Source organism: Mus pahari, chromosome 15, assembly GCF_900095145.1.
Source record: "Mus pahari chromosome 15, PAHARI_EIJ_v1.1, whole genome shotgun sequence".
NCBI lineage: Eukaryota > Metazoa > Chordata > Mammalia > Rodentia > Muridae > Mus > Mus pahari.
Window position 1 is genome coordinate 51,534,016 of NC_034604.1, and position 15,694 is coordinate 51,549,709.

Consider the following 15,694-nt stretch of genomic DNA (forward strand, 5'->3'; position numbering starts at 1 on the left):
GGGTTATAGGGAACTTTCGGGTTAGCATTTGAAATGTAAATAAAGAATATAATAATAATAATAAATGAAGAAAAACATAGTAAAACAAAACATTAGAAAAAAAACCAAATACTTAGTCCTTGTTTTTCTTTACCTGCAGACCATGTTCATTTGTGCTTACATTTCTATATTTGCTGTTACTAATTTTAAAAGTCACATGCAAAGGATACAGCAAAACCCAGGCAATGTAGCATAACTATTTATTCCTCAAACTTGTGAGATGCCCTCCGTTTGTCGATAGAACATAGAAGATGATCTGCTCTACAGTTTGTGTCATAGTTTAACTGCAGGAGGGGAAGGTGCTGTATATATGAAAAATAACTGAGCTCCAAGTGTTTAATATTGAAAAAAGGAACTGGTTCTTAAGATTTATTTTATACAACATCTTGGCAATTCGCTGCCAGCAGCAGTTTGAGTGCACTTCCAGCTGCAACTGGGATCCCAGGAATGGTGGAGCTCTTTAGTGTAGTGGTAAAATACACACATTCTTGTGCTAGCAAGTGCAGAGGGACCTCAGTCGACCTTGGTTTTATTCTCAGCATAAGGACATGGCCTGCTCCGTGTGGGTTTTATGGTTCCTGTTTGATGAGTGTTGGCTTTTTATAATAAATTCTTGACCCCAGAAGATAACAGTCTGACAAACATGGCATTAAGACCCTCAGAGCCACCCTCGGCTTTCCCCTCTCTGTCCATTATATTCTTCTAACAGTCTACTTTGATTCCACTGAGGCATTAGTTTCTAACCAGTTCCTCAGCCACCACAGCTACTGTAAACTAACCACTAGCCTCCTTCCCACCACAGCCCTATTCAGGTCTGTCCTATCTGCATCTGGCTACCCCTGTGAGTTCCAGAGCACAGAGCACCAGAATGAAATTCCTCTGGGATTTTTTTTTTTTAAATAATTAACAATGATACAAAATAATTCTTAGAATGACCAAATAGCAAAATGTCTCCAACACATGAAAAGTAAGTTCACTAAGATTCCTAATTATCTTAAATCCAAAAAAAAGTACCAAAGGCCCTATTATAAAAAACTGCAAGACAGAATTCACTTCGTTTTTTTTTTCTTTTTTCTTTTTTCTTTTATTTTTCTTTTTGAACAAATATATGGAAGCTTTGATCTTTGCAATACTGCTGAGTCACGAAACCTCAGTTTTTACAAATGTACAAAAAAGAAACAAAGTTCTAATTGGGACCGTTGAACTCTTTGACACAGAAAAGCTGAGATCCTGTCAATTAAAGAGCGACGGAGGGAGTAAGGAGGCTGCCAAAGTTTCTCTTTAAAATAACATTTCTTCCTCTCCTTGTGCATGCATTTCCAGCTCACCAGATGGTTTTTCCCAAGTTGTCTCTGCAGAGTTTCCTGAAAAACCTTGCTCCTTTGGCCCTGCGCCACTGTTTACTGACTCCTCCCTTCCTGACCTTAGAAGGCCCACAGAGCATGTCAAGAAAAAAAAAGAAAGAAAGAAAGAAAGAAAAACGAAACAAAACAAAACAAAACACAAAACTGGGTGAGACTCTAACTAGCTGGCAGGAGAAGAGACAGGCTACATCTTCCTATTTGCAGTTCTAAGCATTTGCTCTTAAATCGTTCTTTGTCTTTACTGTCCAGGGAGAGGGAGTCAGATCGCACAGGCCCCGGGTGTCAAGGTCACCACTTTCTGAGAAGCTGTGGCCATTACAATCTTCTCCCAACCTCTCCCAGAGCTGTGAGCTCTCAGAAGCTACACCAGAAAAAGACCATCGGCAGAGCTTTTACTGTTAACGGTTACCATCTTCCTTACTGTAGCTGTGGGTCATCATGGAAGCCCTTGCCTGGAGTTACTGCCTCTGTTTTCATAGATGAGGAAACAGAACATCAAATAATCAATTACTCACTTAAGGTTACACAAATAAGTGATTCCCGTTTCAAATCCCTCACGTTAGTCACACTTATCTTTGAAATCAATCAATAGGCTCCTTCTCATTGTAATGGAGAAAAAAAACAGGTTATTGAAGGTTACAGGTATTCCAAAGGTTCTTCAGAAGAGTTGGGTCTGATGACAAGCTTGTGACTGCTGCCACTAGGCTGGGACCCAGGCATTGTGTGTCACTTTACCTGAGTGTGAAATACACCTGCAATTCTGATGTCACTGCAGCTTCTGGAAGCAGCACGGCACTGCCTACCTGACCAGCTTCTAGTCTACCTAGGGTCTTTTCACATCACAGCCACCCTGGAGTCTCGTGATGTGTCTGGTAGAGTCCAAGTCACCTGCCTGTGCTTTGGCAGCCAAGGAAAGTTAAGAGTTCTTAACTTCCACACTAGAGACCTAGAATTAGTAAGACAAGAAACTCTCCAAATGCAAAGACACCAAAGGTGGCAGAGGGGCCCAGCAGATGGCCACATGGAACTAAAGTTGAATGGACGCTATAGCTCCTTTCACAGGTGAGGAACCTGAGCCTCACTGAGCAGCTGCAGTTGTGTGTGCTGTACCTCCTGTTAGGACATTGCCTGCCTCTTAGAAGTAGTTGACTGGAAGAGCTTAAAGGAAATGGAAATTTACAGGGGAAAAAAAAAAAGGAGTGCATACGCCTGCCCTCTGCCTGCCTTATCCGCCTGGAATGTACTATGGAAATTATTGCCCTGCTTTTATCTGATACAAAAGGGTGCAGAACCCATCTCTCCTTCTGATCTTCGTTAAAAATAAAGAGTCTGTGCCTATGCCAGACTTGCAAGGAAAACTTTCTCATTAGACAGCAAGTTCAACTAAGGATTCCCCTGCGAGGTTTGGGGAACAGCCTTGGAGTAGGGAGTAGGGAAGGTCTTATTCCTGCAGCTCACTGTTTTGAACTTTTTTTTTTTAATGCTTATGTATTCATAATCTAACCATCAGGGGCAGAAACACATTTGTCACCACTCTGAACACTGTCAGTATGCAGAATGTAGCAATACTTTACATAGCAAAAGTAACTGGGACACCACGGTCATCTTGGGCAACACAGTTGTGTCACCTCAAGTATACCGTGGTCTGACGACTGTCTGCATGTCTATTTCCTCAAATAGTGATATTTAGTAGTGGAATGAATTGCTGATTGATATGCCCAAGTACTCAATCTGAACTTCTGTGAGGTATATGAAAAAGATTCTGTCCCCAAGTATTTTAACTGTTTAAAATCAAATTATATATTTTGCTTAATTCTAATTAGAAAAATCAAAATGCCCCCTTTTTCCCCAGAAAGCAGGCTCTTTGGGCTCTTTTTTTTTTTTAAATTATCTCTTCTATAGTTTTTATTGTGTTTTATCTTCTTTTTTTTCCACTTGACTCTCTCAACAGTCATTTAAAGTAAGTATAGGAGAGTTGAATTTATTGTAATACAGATTTCTTCTCATGATGTATGATTTACAGGCTAGTCATGTAGGACTATTTTCATTTTCCTCTTGAACTATGTTAAAATACATACAGATCTTACCATTGAGATTATTTTTTGAATCCACTAATTCACCGGTGTTCATCGTACCTCACACTGTTGCAAGTTTCCTGAAATTCCTCAGCTTACAAAGTTGAAACTCCACACTCATTTAACAAGTCCCCGTTTCTCTCTGTGCCCTTTACATTTTAAAGAAATAAAACTAACAACTTTCACTCGCAGGGATGCCCCGCTTCGTTCTAGTTCCCTGCTTTTCATTGAGAAGTAAACATATTCTCACTAGAAAGACCTTCAGTCTGTAGGCACCGACATAGGTTGTCATGGGTGACTGGGGAGCTTTTAGTTTTAAAGACCAAGTTTGGTTTGGAAAGTGGCTGTTTACTGAACAGAAAGAGAACATTATTTTCTTCTTCTGATTTTTGAGCCATTTCCTGTTGAAGAAAATATTATTTGTTTACTTACTTTCATAATTTATAACAGAGGCAGGAAGAACACGGCGAGAACATCTGTCCAGAAGTTGTATTTTATTTTATAATAATAAAGTACCCAGAATATTACATCCCTTCTAAACACAGGCTTCATAATTAATTCCGAAACTGCAGATGGAGCTCATCCTAAAGTTATATGCAAAAGTATACACATAAGTGATTCAAGTGTGCGGACTTAGGATTAAAAAAAATTCATCAAATACTTTAAAAAGTTCATGAGGTTCATAAATCAAAATGGCAGAGCTCTGTGTTAGAGCACAGAGGAGACCTTGGAGCAGACCTGATGTCAGGCGCATCCAGGTGCCTGGCAGCCACATCCTTTTTGTGGGAATGTAAGATGTGGGAGGTGTGTCCTTTCCATGGTCCCGCCCCCCTCCTCCACCCCCACCCCCCACGCCCTGCTGTCGTACAAGGTCAATGTTACTTGAGATCAAACTGGAATATCTGAGGGTGGGTTAAAGTGGCCACTTACTGATTTAATTTTTTATAGTATTTTATTTTCTTGATAATATTTTGATACTGTAATATATATTCCCCCCTTCCCTTTCTTCCCTCCAAGCCTCCCATATAACTCTCCCTGATCACCTTCAAATGTATGTCTCTCATTAGTTCTTATTGCATGCATGTATGTGTCTGTATATACATGTATATTCCCAGATGTAACCTGCTCAGCCCATATGATGATACTTGTATGCATGTTTTCAGAGTGGGCTGTTTGGCATGTGATAACCAATTCGTACATTCTTCCTTGGAGAAGCCAACTCTTCATCAAAGAGGGAAAACAAATACCACAAAGTGCAGAATGATATATTATAAATCAATATAAATGTGTTAATGTAGCCGCCGACTTTTTTATTTGTATTTACAACCAAAGCCTGAAATGTTTCTAGCTGACAGACCCCCTAAGGTGGTGACTCTGGTGCCAATATCAGCCGTGCCTGACTTGTTTTTAATTTCTTACTGTTTAACATAACTCCTGACAAATCTTAGCATTTTAAAAAAATGAATTTATTTCTTACTTATTCACTTTATAACCCACTTACTGACCCCTCCCAGCCACCCCTCCCACAATTCTTTATTCTATCCCCCTCTCCTCCTCCTCTGAGTGGGTGGGGACCCCCTTGGGTATACCTTACTCTGGCATATCAAATCTCTGCCAGGCGCTTCATTTCCCACTGAGGCCAGCCAGGGCAGCCCAGCTAGAAGAACCTATCCCACAGACAGGCGACAGCCCCTGGGACAGCTCCTGGGACAGCTCCTGCTCAGCTTGTTCAGGACCCACATGAAGACTGAGCTGCACATCTGTTACTTATGTGCTACTAGGTCCAGCCCATGTATGTTCTTTAGTTGGTGGCTCAGCCTCTGAGAGCCACACGTATCCAGGCTAGTTGACTCTGGGTTGGTCTTCCTGTGAAGTTCTTATCCTCTTAGGGGCTGCAATTCTCCCCAGATTTGTTTAATAAGAATCAGCATGTTAAGAATGTACTACTTAGCTATTAAAAACAATGAATTTATGAAATTCTTGGGCAAATGGATGTATCTGGAGGATATCATCCTTAGTGAGGTAACACAATCACAAAAGAAGTCACTAGATATGCACTCACTGACAAGCAGATATTAGCCCAGAAACTTAGAATACTGAAGATACATTATGCAAAACAGAAGAAAACCAAGAAGGATGACCATTGGGTGGATATTTCATTCCTCCTTAGAATAAGGAACAAAATACTCATGAAAGGATCTAGGTACAGAGACAAAATTTAGAGCTAAGATGAAAGGATGGACTATCCAGAGACTACCCCATTCGGGAGTCCATCCCATCATCAGCCACCAAACCTAGATACTAATGCACATGCCAGCAAGATTCTGCTGAAGGGACCCTGATATTGCGGCCACTTGTGAGGCTATGCCAGTGCCTGGCAAACACCGAAGTGGATGCTCACAACCAGCTATTGGATGGAACACAGGGTCCCCAATGGAGGAGCTAGAGAAAGTACCTAAGGAGCTGAAGAGGGCTGCAACCCTGTAGGTGGAACAACAATATGAACTAACCAGTACCCCCTGAGNTTGTGTCTCTAGCTGCATATGTAGCAGAAGATGGCCTAATCNGCCATCACTGGGAATAGAGGCCCCTTGGTCTTGCAAACTTTATATGACCCAGCACAAGGCAAGGCCTGGGCCAAGTAGTGGGAGTGGGTGGATAGGGGAGCAGAGGTGGGGGGGAGGGTTATAGGAAACTTTCGGGATAGCATTTGAAATGTAAATAAAGAAAATTAAAAAAAAAAAGAATGTGGCCATTATTTACAAGTTACAGATGAAACTATGACGTGGCATCAACTCCCATTATTCTCTTAAATTAAAATGTAAGCCCACTGATCCCTTGTTCTGTCACTTTCTGCTGGCGATACAGTAGACTTTTGGTACTGTAGACTTTTGGTAACAGTCAAATCTGACACAGGAGGAAAGGTGAATGTTTAGAAATGAGTTTTGTCCCAATCACAAAAGAACGCACATGATACACACTCACTGGTAAGTAGATACTAGCCCAGAAGCTCAGAATACCCAAGATACAATTCCCAAACCACATGAAACTCAAGAAGAAGGAAGACCATAGTGTGGATACTTCTATCCATCTTAGAAGGGGAAAACAAAACACTCATGGAAGGAGTTACAGAGACAAAGCATGGAGTAGAGACTGAAGAAATGACCGTCTAGAGACTGACTCACCTGAGGAATCCATCCCATATACAGTCACCAATCCCAGGCACTATTGAGGATGCCAACATGTACAGCTGTCTCCTGAGAGACTCTGCCTGCCATTGTCTCACAAATACAGAGATGGATGCTCACAGCCATTCATTAGACTGGGCATAGGGTCTCCAATAAGGAGCTAGAGAAAGTACCCAAGGAGTTGAAGGGGTTTGCAGCCCCATAGGAAGAACAATATGAACCAACCAGTACCCGCAGAGCTCCCAGGTACTAAACCACCAACCAAAGAGCACACATGGTGGGACTCATGGCTCCAAATGCATGTGTAACAGAGGATGGTGCCCTAATCGGTCATCAGTGGGAGGAGAGGCCCTTGGTCCTATGAAGGCTCGATGCTCCAGTGTGGGGGAATGCCAGGGCCAGGAAGCAGGAGTGGGTGGGTTGGTGAGCAGGGGTAGGAGGGAGGGGACAGGGGTGGGTGTTTTTTGGAGGGTAAACCAGGAAAGGGGATAACATTTGAAATGTAAATAAAGAAAATATCCAATAAAAAAAGAAAAGAAAAAAAGAAATGAGTTTTGTTTGCTGTATGAGATGCCAAGTATCCTGCACTCTCTATCAGACAGATGGCTTGATAGGTAATACAGTTCCACTTTGAACTGGTCCAGGAGCCCGAGGAACCGTAATCCTAGATAAGCTACCTAATAACGCATGCATTTCATAATTAACACCCATCAGGTAAGTCAGGGAGAGTGCCTCTCATAAAGTGCACTTCATAAAGCAGTGAGAATGGTTACCTCAGAATCAGTAGGGCGAGCTCTCACAGGGTTGCCAACCTTTTATTCCACCCTCCCCAAGACAGCGTACTAGTCTGCAGCAGTTCCCAGATACTGTACCACAGCTCTGTTAAAGGTGAAAGATGCTATCCAGGGAAAGGGGTAGGGGAGAGAGAACAGAGAAAGATGATCACCTCAGACAGGGTCGGGCTTTGTGGGCAAAGCCTCTGCTTTGCTCCTGTCCTTTCCTTGATGACAGCTGACACTGACAGTGGCTCTTAGCACAAGCCTGGCCCTCAGGCTGGCCTCAGAGGGTCAGGGATGGAATTAATTCCTGTTTCTCCATCTATCTGGCTCTTTCCACCCCCATCTCTCCCTCCCTCCCTCCCTCCCTCCCTCCCTCTCTCCCTCCCTCTTTTCCAGGAAAGCAATTCTCTCCACACCTGTCCTCAGGCTCTCTGGTCCTTTGTCTCTTTATCAAGGGAGGAGATGGTTTGGAAAGCAGAGAAAAAGAGGTGAAAAGGTCAGACTGTCTGTGTCACTGTCTCACACAGTGGCAGAGACTGTGCTGTGTCTCTTACCTCCACCTTTCTGTCTATATCCATCTGTCATGCTCCCTACCACCCACCCTGCCATCCTTCTATAGGTGAGGAGAAGGCTAAAGCTGCCTGCATATCTAGAACTTGCCTGACTACTATGACTTTAACAATGCCCACACCTTTCAACAGTCCCTTCCCTTCAGTTTTCTCAATCACTGCTGGGAACTAACATTCTTAATTGAAAAAATGATAAGTCAGTCACAGATAAGTTAAATCACACAGTCAGTTCAGAAGGAGAACATGACCTCTCTCCCAGCTGAGGAGCTGGTTGCTCCCCAGCCAGCGTTGGTCTAGCTGTTTCCCCACCCCCATCCCCACCCACATCTGCTCAGTCAGTGATAGATGCTTCCTGCTGCCTCCAACTATGGTTGGCTCATCGTGGTTTGAACTTCAATATCTTATTGGGTAGTGATAAGGCAACTCCAATATAGGCAGCCATGGTTTCCCCAGAGAAGGTGATGAGAGTTCCACTGTGAGTGAATTCTGATCATGAAAAACAAGAGTGAGTGAATGATAGAAAAATGTCTGTCATACAGGACTCAGGAATGGGGACAAGTTAGGGAGGTGGTGTCAGCAGGGACAGACCCGAATTTGAAGGGAATCTGAGCAGACAGAAGACAGGTTAAGACGTAGAAGCCCATGGGTGTTTACCAAGCAGGGAGAAAAAGAACAGACTGCATCAATGAAGAGGTAAGATACCAAACAGGAAGCTTCGCCACTACACACTCTCAGAGACTCCCCAACGTGTTGGGAAGCGACTATACTTCTGAGCAGGGGCCCTGCTGGGCACCTGGCATGTTAGAAGTCTCAAATTTTAGAGACACTGTCCCTAAAAATGAACTGTGTCAAAATCCTCTCATAAAGGCGGAATCTATGACCTCTTTCTTTTTAGCAACCTCTTAAATAAACAGACATGCATGTATTGGCTGTACTAGCTAGCTTAATTCTATACCCGATTGAACTTTCTGCTTGCAGTTGCAAAAGTGTACCTGTGAGAATTCTCCTTTAATGCTTTTTTAAATCAGCTAGAAGGATTTAATACCAAACTATTATTTCTAGGTTGGTTTAATGAATTTACTATGATTGATTGTGATCTGTTAAAGCTTTAGTCTTTGTAATGGAGGAATCCATCACCTAAAACCATGGCTACAACCTTGTCCTCTGCTGCTTCTGTCTCATCCTTGACCCTGGCCGACAGAATTTCCTAGGACTGTGAACTCTGCCAGTGTCACGGGTGTGATACATGGAAAGGATGGCTCAAAGAAGCCATTGTCAAGACTCAGCATGGAGGACAGTCGCTTTTGTGCAACTATCTTCTTTGAGTTGCCGAGCTCCTGATCAGTCAACAGCTATTTATTTGGCTTCAATCAGGAGCTCAGCAAAGTCCTGTGTGACCTCTGCACACACAGTGTTCTAGGAGTAGAACATCAAGTCTATTACATCAGTGACCTTGAACCAGCTCTCAAAGTTTGAAGACGTTTAATGGCTAACACAGATGAGTTAAGTCATCTAAGGACACAGAAATAAAAGTACTAAGAGCTAGCGATAGGATACAAAGAATGAGCATGGATAGATTAAAGAAGTTAAGGCGTAAAAATAAACAAATAGGAAAAGTTCTAAGTTTTCCTATAAACTCTCAAGTGAGACACTTCTACAGCTAAAACCAAGTTGGTGCTTATGTGTTTTTATGTTTGTTTCATTAATAAGCTATTGGTCCAAATACATATTCACCTATATACAGCTTGGCATCTTTACTGTAATCAAAGAATATCTGTATGATTAAAATTATTTATTAGTATTTTAGTTTGATCATCTGAACTACATGTATTGGCATTGACTTGATATTTATGGAGAAACATTTAAGAGACCTAAAGTTAAAAGTTACAAATAGGAGTTACTGAGTTATTAGAGTTTGTCCTTTGAGGAACCAGTCACATTTAAACACAGTATTATCACCTGTGCTTTTGATGTGTAACCGTCTCCTTTTTAAAACCTCATTCCCATGCTTGCTTATAATGTACTTTGATACACTCATCCCCTCTAGTACCCTATTCTCCCTTCATTTCCCTTTCAAATCCTAATGTCCCCCTTATATTCAAGTCTCCCCTCCTTCCTCCATGCACAAGATAAACCATGCCACACTTTGTGAGACTGACATGTGACATGACGTAATGATCTCCATTTTCCTGTTTATGGAATTTCATTCTTCTTTATGGCTAAACGAAACCCCACCGTGTGTATATGCCACACTTTCTTTGTCTGTCCATCCATCGGTGGGCAGCTAGGCTGATTCTAGCTTGGTTGTTGTGAACATCATTGCGATAAACATGGATGTGCAGATATCTCTATGGGATGCTGACCTGGACTCCTTTGGGTACAATACCCCAGAATGGCATAGGTGGATGGAATGATACTGACTTTTACAGTGTCTGAGCTTAGTCACACTCCTCCCTGTAATGTGCAAGTGTTCCCTTTTCCTGAATTCTCATCCAATTTTTGTTTTCATGCAACAAACTGTTCATTAGTATAATTCACCTGTCAATTCTTTAACCCTCTAGAGTGTTCATTTTTATGACTAACACAAGTGTGAAGTGTCTTCAAAGGTTTCAACTCGTAAGTTGAGACCCATCCCTGTTTTCCTGTCTTCCTGCCTATCAAAATGAACATTGACCGACCATATTTCACCTTTCCGACTCTTCTGAAAGTCAGGGTTCCCCTCCAGTCAAATCTTCATGTTGTGCTTACTTCTATATTTTTAAGTTTTACTTTTTCATTTGGTTTTGGAAGTTGGTACTTACTGAAAAGAGCTTGCCTTTGTATAAGCTTTTTCTTTTAAGTCAGTGAAGAGAGCCCCTGGGATGCTTAAGAACGTGTGGAAGGGCAGCTCATGCCAGGGTGTCCCGAGCTGTATCTCGCCTGCAAGAACACACTCGGACAACTGGATTCTTCTGTGNCAAAGCTTTATTGCTACATCGTGAGGAAGACCCCGAGCCCCAGAAATGGTGCAGCTTATATATGTCTTAGTGTGGCGTGTCTGCACCTGATTGGCTGCTTGCTCATAATTTCAAAAGTACACCCCGGGATGGGTCGTGACTTGGCGCGAATTNATTCTTGCACTTGCGCACATTAATTAATTATAGTTATGAACAACAAAGGCCAATGCCATCCTGTAATGGCGATTACTCACAACTCCCTACACCTGGGTGCAGGTTCAGAATGCAGACCTTGTATTTTACAGTTTCCTGAGGCTGTGCTGCATTCTGGACCGTATGATAAGTTCCTAATATTGTCTGTATGAAAACCCTCGGCTGGCCAGTCTGCTCGGGTTAGTTTCAACATCGCAGAGCTTCTTCTGTCTTACATGGCTCAATTTCTTGTTTGGGGAAGTTTGGGTGTTTGGAGAAAAAGGACCAGAGATGGATTAGCTGATCTTGACACAGAGTTTTAAAACTTTTCTTTTGATATCCAACTCCAGGTCAGAGGATTCTCCCTGGTAATGGAACCGGCTCCACACACTTTTGTGCACAGTTTGGCCGGCCTCTTGATGATTTTCTCTTTCTGGAAAAAAAAATGTCATGCACCACAGGGTTCTTTCTAAGCATGACTCTCCAGGAACGACTTTTGAGGCTGCTTTTTTTGAGCCCATTTGCACCCACTAAAAATATCATTACTATACATACATGTATATACATTTAAAACACATCCTACCGAGATCACTCAGTGTTGCTTATATGGATTTAGGGCTGATCTCTTGGGACTGGTTAACCTATGAAGGCAGGGGTTGTCCCTGAAGAAGTCTGAGTCTCCACCTCACAACAGCCATTAATTGCCTGTAGCTCGTCTATGAACGACCTTGCACCCACTTTGGCCTGTCTATTGATGTTGTCATTTTGTAGGTCTTGTTTAAGCATCCACGGGGTTGCGATTCTGATACAGCTCCTCTGTCATTTCTAGAAAGCACCATGTCAGTCCTCTGGCTCTTACACCTTTTCTACCCCTCTTCTGTGATGTTTCCCTGGTATCTGGGGATTTTGTGTCAAATGGGTCATTTGGGGCTGGGTACCACAGTCAGGGGTTCTCTGTATTTTGCCAGTTGTGACTCCACTCTTGACATTATTAAATTACCCCAGTGTTAGGAGGACTTTTGGCTCCACATTGTCTGTACCAGCACTGCTCTAGGCCTAACGTGTCTATCACCCTACAAGCACATTTTGGAGGGAACTAAGCAGCTACACAGGACAGATTTTGGTCTAGAAGCCAAACCTCTTGTGTCCTAGAAACCTTTCTTTGTCCTTTATCCTAGTCCACTGATTTCACTAGGCCAGGGGAGAAGGCCCAGGATTCTGCATACAAACAGAATAAAGGTTTTGTTTTAGATGGCCGGTTCCATTTACCACCAGATGGCGATATAGTATTACCAGGAAATGCACATGTGCTAAACCGGTGGTGTCATAAACCAGAGGAGAAAACAAAGCTGTTAGAGTACATAGGACCACAGTTTTCGCTTTGTAGGGGTTGATCAGGAACGTCTGTCCAGCAGAAGCACCAGCAAGAAAACGGCCCACACCCAGGGAGGTCACAATGCTTGCTCTGACTGGAGCCTTTCTGTTGTAAGTTTCCAAACTGATCCATGAACCGTGGTTGCCACATGAGTGGAGGAATAGTTAGAACGTTCTCAAGATTCAGTGTCCAGTCTGTAACGTATTCTGGTCCAATTCTCTATCCATGCCATAGTTTGTAGAAAGTAACTCTAGAGTAATTTCGAGCAGTTTCTATCTGCTGGCTTAAGTCTTACTAGCTAAGCTTTGGCAAGAGTGATGTCATTCTTAACCATGGCATCTTTGCTCAAGGGTCTCTCAGGACAGACAGGTGAAGATCAAAGGCTGTGTGTATCCCTGAATCCAAATGACCTTCCTGAAGGATGAGTGTGTAACACACAGCACGCAGGTGACACCCCCTGCCAGGATGTGAAACTTTGATCGTAACCTCTTGAAGAACAAAAGTTGCAAATTAACTAAATTCTAACATGGGCCATTTTATTCTCATGTTCTGAAGTTGTTCCTCGTCCCCTATCTTTTACCTTCTCTTTTAGGCTAAGTTGTTCTATAAAACTATTTTGTTAATAGTAAGAAGAGAAGATTGGTGTGAGTCTATGAAATAAACTTAGCCTCTGTTCATAAAGTTGTTCAAAAAGTACTCAGGGAACTATTCCTACCAAATAACAAGCAAATAAACAAACAAAAACACCTTGATTTTTGTTTTGAAGGAAAGCTCACCAGACAGTGGACAGACAGTATTTTCTTTGGAACACTTGGAGATTTGCCTGAAGGAAGCAGAGGAAAAAGCTAGCGCTCTGCTGGAACAGGTAATACCTACCATGGGGACTGGAAAGATCTGCTGCTGGGACTGCCAGAGAGCAGATGTCAATGCTTTAACCTCAGACCCACTGACACAGCACACATGTACACATACACACAAACACATGTGAACATACATGCGCACATATACACACATGCACATGAACGCTCACAGGCACATACATGTGAACACACACATAAGCATACACACATGAACACACACACACACACACACACACCTCCTTCATTTCCATCAACACTTCTTTTAATGTACAGAGAACTTTTCGCCCTTCAAAGCTTTGTTTTTCACATTTGGATTTTATTTGGTTTTCCTTCACTTCAAGCTCCTGGGAGTTCACTGGGCCTTCCTTAAGCACTCGGGTTCCCTGAAAAAGCAATGTGTATTTATTTGCATTATAAACAAATAAACTCAGAGGCAAGTAAAAACCTGTCAGAACCACACAGATTCTTCTTGAATTGTTCCTGGGAAGTTGACTCTGCGGAGGGGTCTTCCATTTTGGCTTCTCTAGCATTGAGCAAAGCAGGTCATAGTCGGTGGTTGGCCTGTGTGGACGGCCTGGACATTCCACGGTATGTGCTCTCTGGACACGGCTAGGCCTTGATTTTAGCCACAGTGGGTGTGGGTTATCAGAAATTCTCAACCAGGGTCTGTACCATTTCCTAATAATACTGTCTTTTGAAGAAGAAGAAAAAAAATTAACAAAGTCAAACCACAACCAAAATCAGTGTATTGTTCATCGTTATGGACTCAGTAGAAATCTTCCCAGAGCTGAGTCGTCCTATGTGGCGCAAGGCCACCAATGTGCATCCTTGATGATAATGAGTAGAGGGCAAAGGACAGAAGGTCCCAAATGACAGAAATCTGTATTAATTTCTCATCGATTGATGGACTAGGGATGAAGTTGGCCAGAAGCTATTTCATGAGGCTTTTAGATTAGCAAGGTTTATACATCTGAGTCTGACAGGAATGTCTGAGGGACTTGAAAGAAGCGGCTTGTGTGTTATGAGGAGAACTTTAATTGACATGCAAAGGAACCCACTCAGCAGCCTTCATTTTCTTTCCTCTCTATAAGAAAACTGTCTCGTTTGGGGACTGCGTACTGTGGAGCGACCAACGGTAATCGATGCTGTGGTTTTCACAGGACTTTCCTGGATCAATGAAACTGTGGTGCTTCCTTGGGAAAATGTCCACTGCAGATCTATGCCCTGTTGTTTTCCTGAAATAAACCTCAAACGACAGCAACACCAGGACTTATATAGAAAATAATGATTGACATGAGACTGTTTCAAACTACTCCCCGAGGAAGACCAGAGTTTCAGAGCAGTTTTGAATGCATAACTAAGAGAGAGACACACACACACACACTAAGGTGTCTGTTTATTTTACAGTCAAAAGCTTTTTAATACCATTTTTCTCCCCCTACTCTCTGAGACAGGTTTTTGCTATAGCCCAAGTGGCCTCAAAGGCACTATATATCCAATGCTGACCTCAAATTCATGGCGATCCTTCTGCCTCAGTCTCCCGAGTCCTGAGATTAAAAGTGTATCAATAATTTCAGCTCTGATTTTTTTTTATTAAAATAAATGAGATTCAATTCATTCATAATACTTGTTTTTCATAAAATATTCTTACTTGACACAAATAGCTCCTAATACTTGAGTTCCTAACCGGAAGAATTTCTTGATTTAACAATAAGAAATTAGCTATAGTTGTTCAGCATTTAGGAAATTAAGTATCTAAAATGGAAATGGACTTTATCCAAATTTTTTGTACCTACCAGAGTAAAAGGCTAGTGAACTGCTTGGGGAAGGAAGGTGTACAAGCCAGATTCCCAAATAGCTCACGGAGAGCAGAATCAGTGGACAGGTAGAGCAGGAACTTGGGTACTCCTAGGACTCCAGGTGAGCTACATGCTAACATGGGGTTTTGGAGTCTGAGTTACTGTCCTAACATAGTTCTTAACATTTCAGACTTGTATGACTAAGAGAATTTAGCTAGAAGCTAGCATCAGTGTGAGGAACAGAAAGAATGATGAATAAAACACATTATGAAAATTTACAATATTATGGTTTTAATTAGTTTGGGCATTTTATTACACTTGGCTACCTCTATCTACAACTGCTGTTGAAACAGATCAATCAGATATAAGCATAGTTCCCAAAGTGTTCCACCCTGACACTGCTTTCTGCTCTAACCTTGTCTTTGAGAAGGGGAGTTGCAGTGGTTAAGTCTGTAATACACACTGGCTGTGAAAGAACTCTCCTGATTCTGTGCGAGGGTTAGCCCACAGGAAGTCAG

General features: G+C 42.3%; 1 protein-coding gene across 1 annotated transcript in view; it reads left to right on the forward strand.

The window, feature by feature from the left end:
* The window catches only part of Ccdc192 (coiled-coil domain containing 192), a 191,811-nt gene that overhangs the window by 15,095 nt on the left and 161,022 nt on the right, over positions 1 to 15,694 (forward strand). The window contains 1 exon segment of the mRNA XM_021214973.2: positions 13,284 to 13,382. Coding sequence (XP_021070632.1) covers positions 13,284 to 13,382 — 99 coding nt within the window.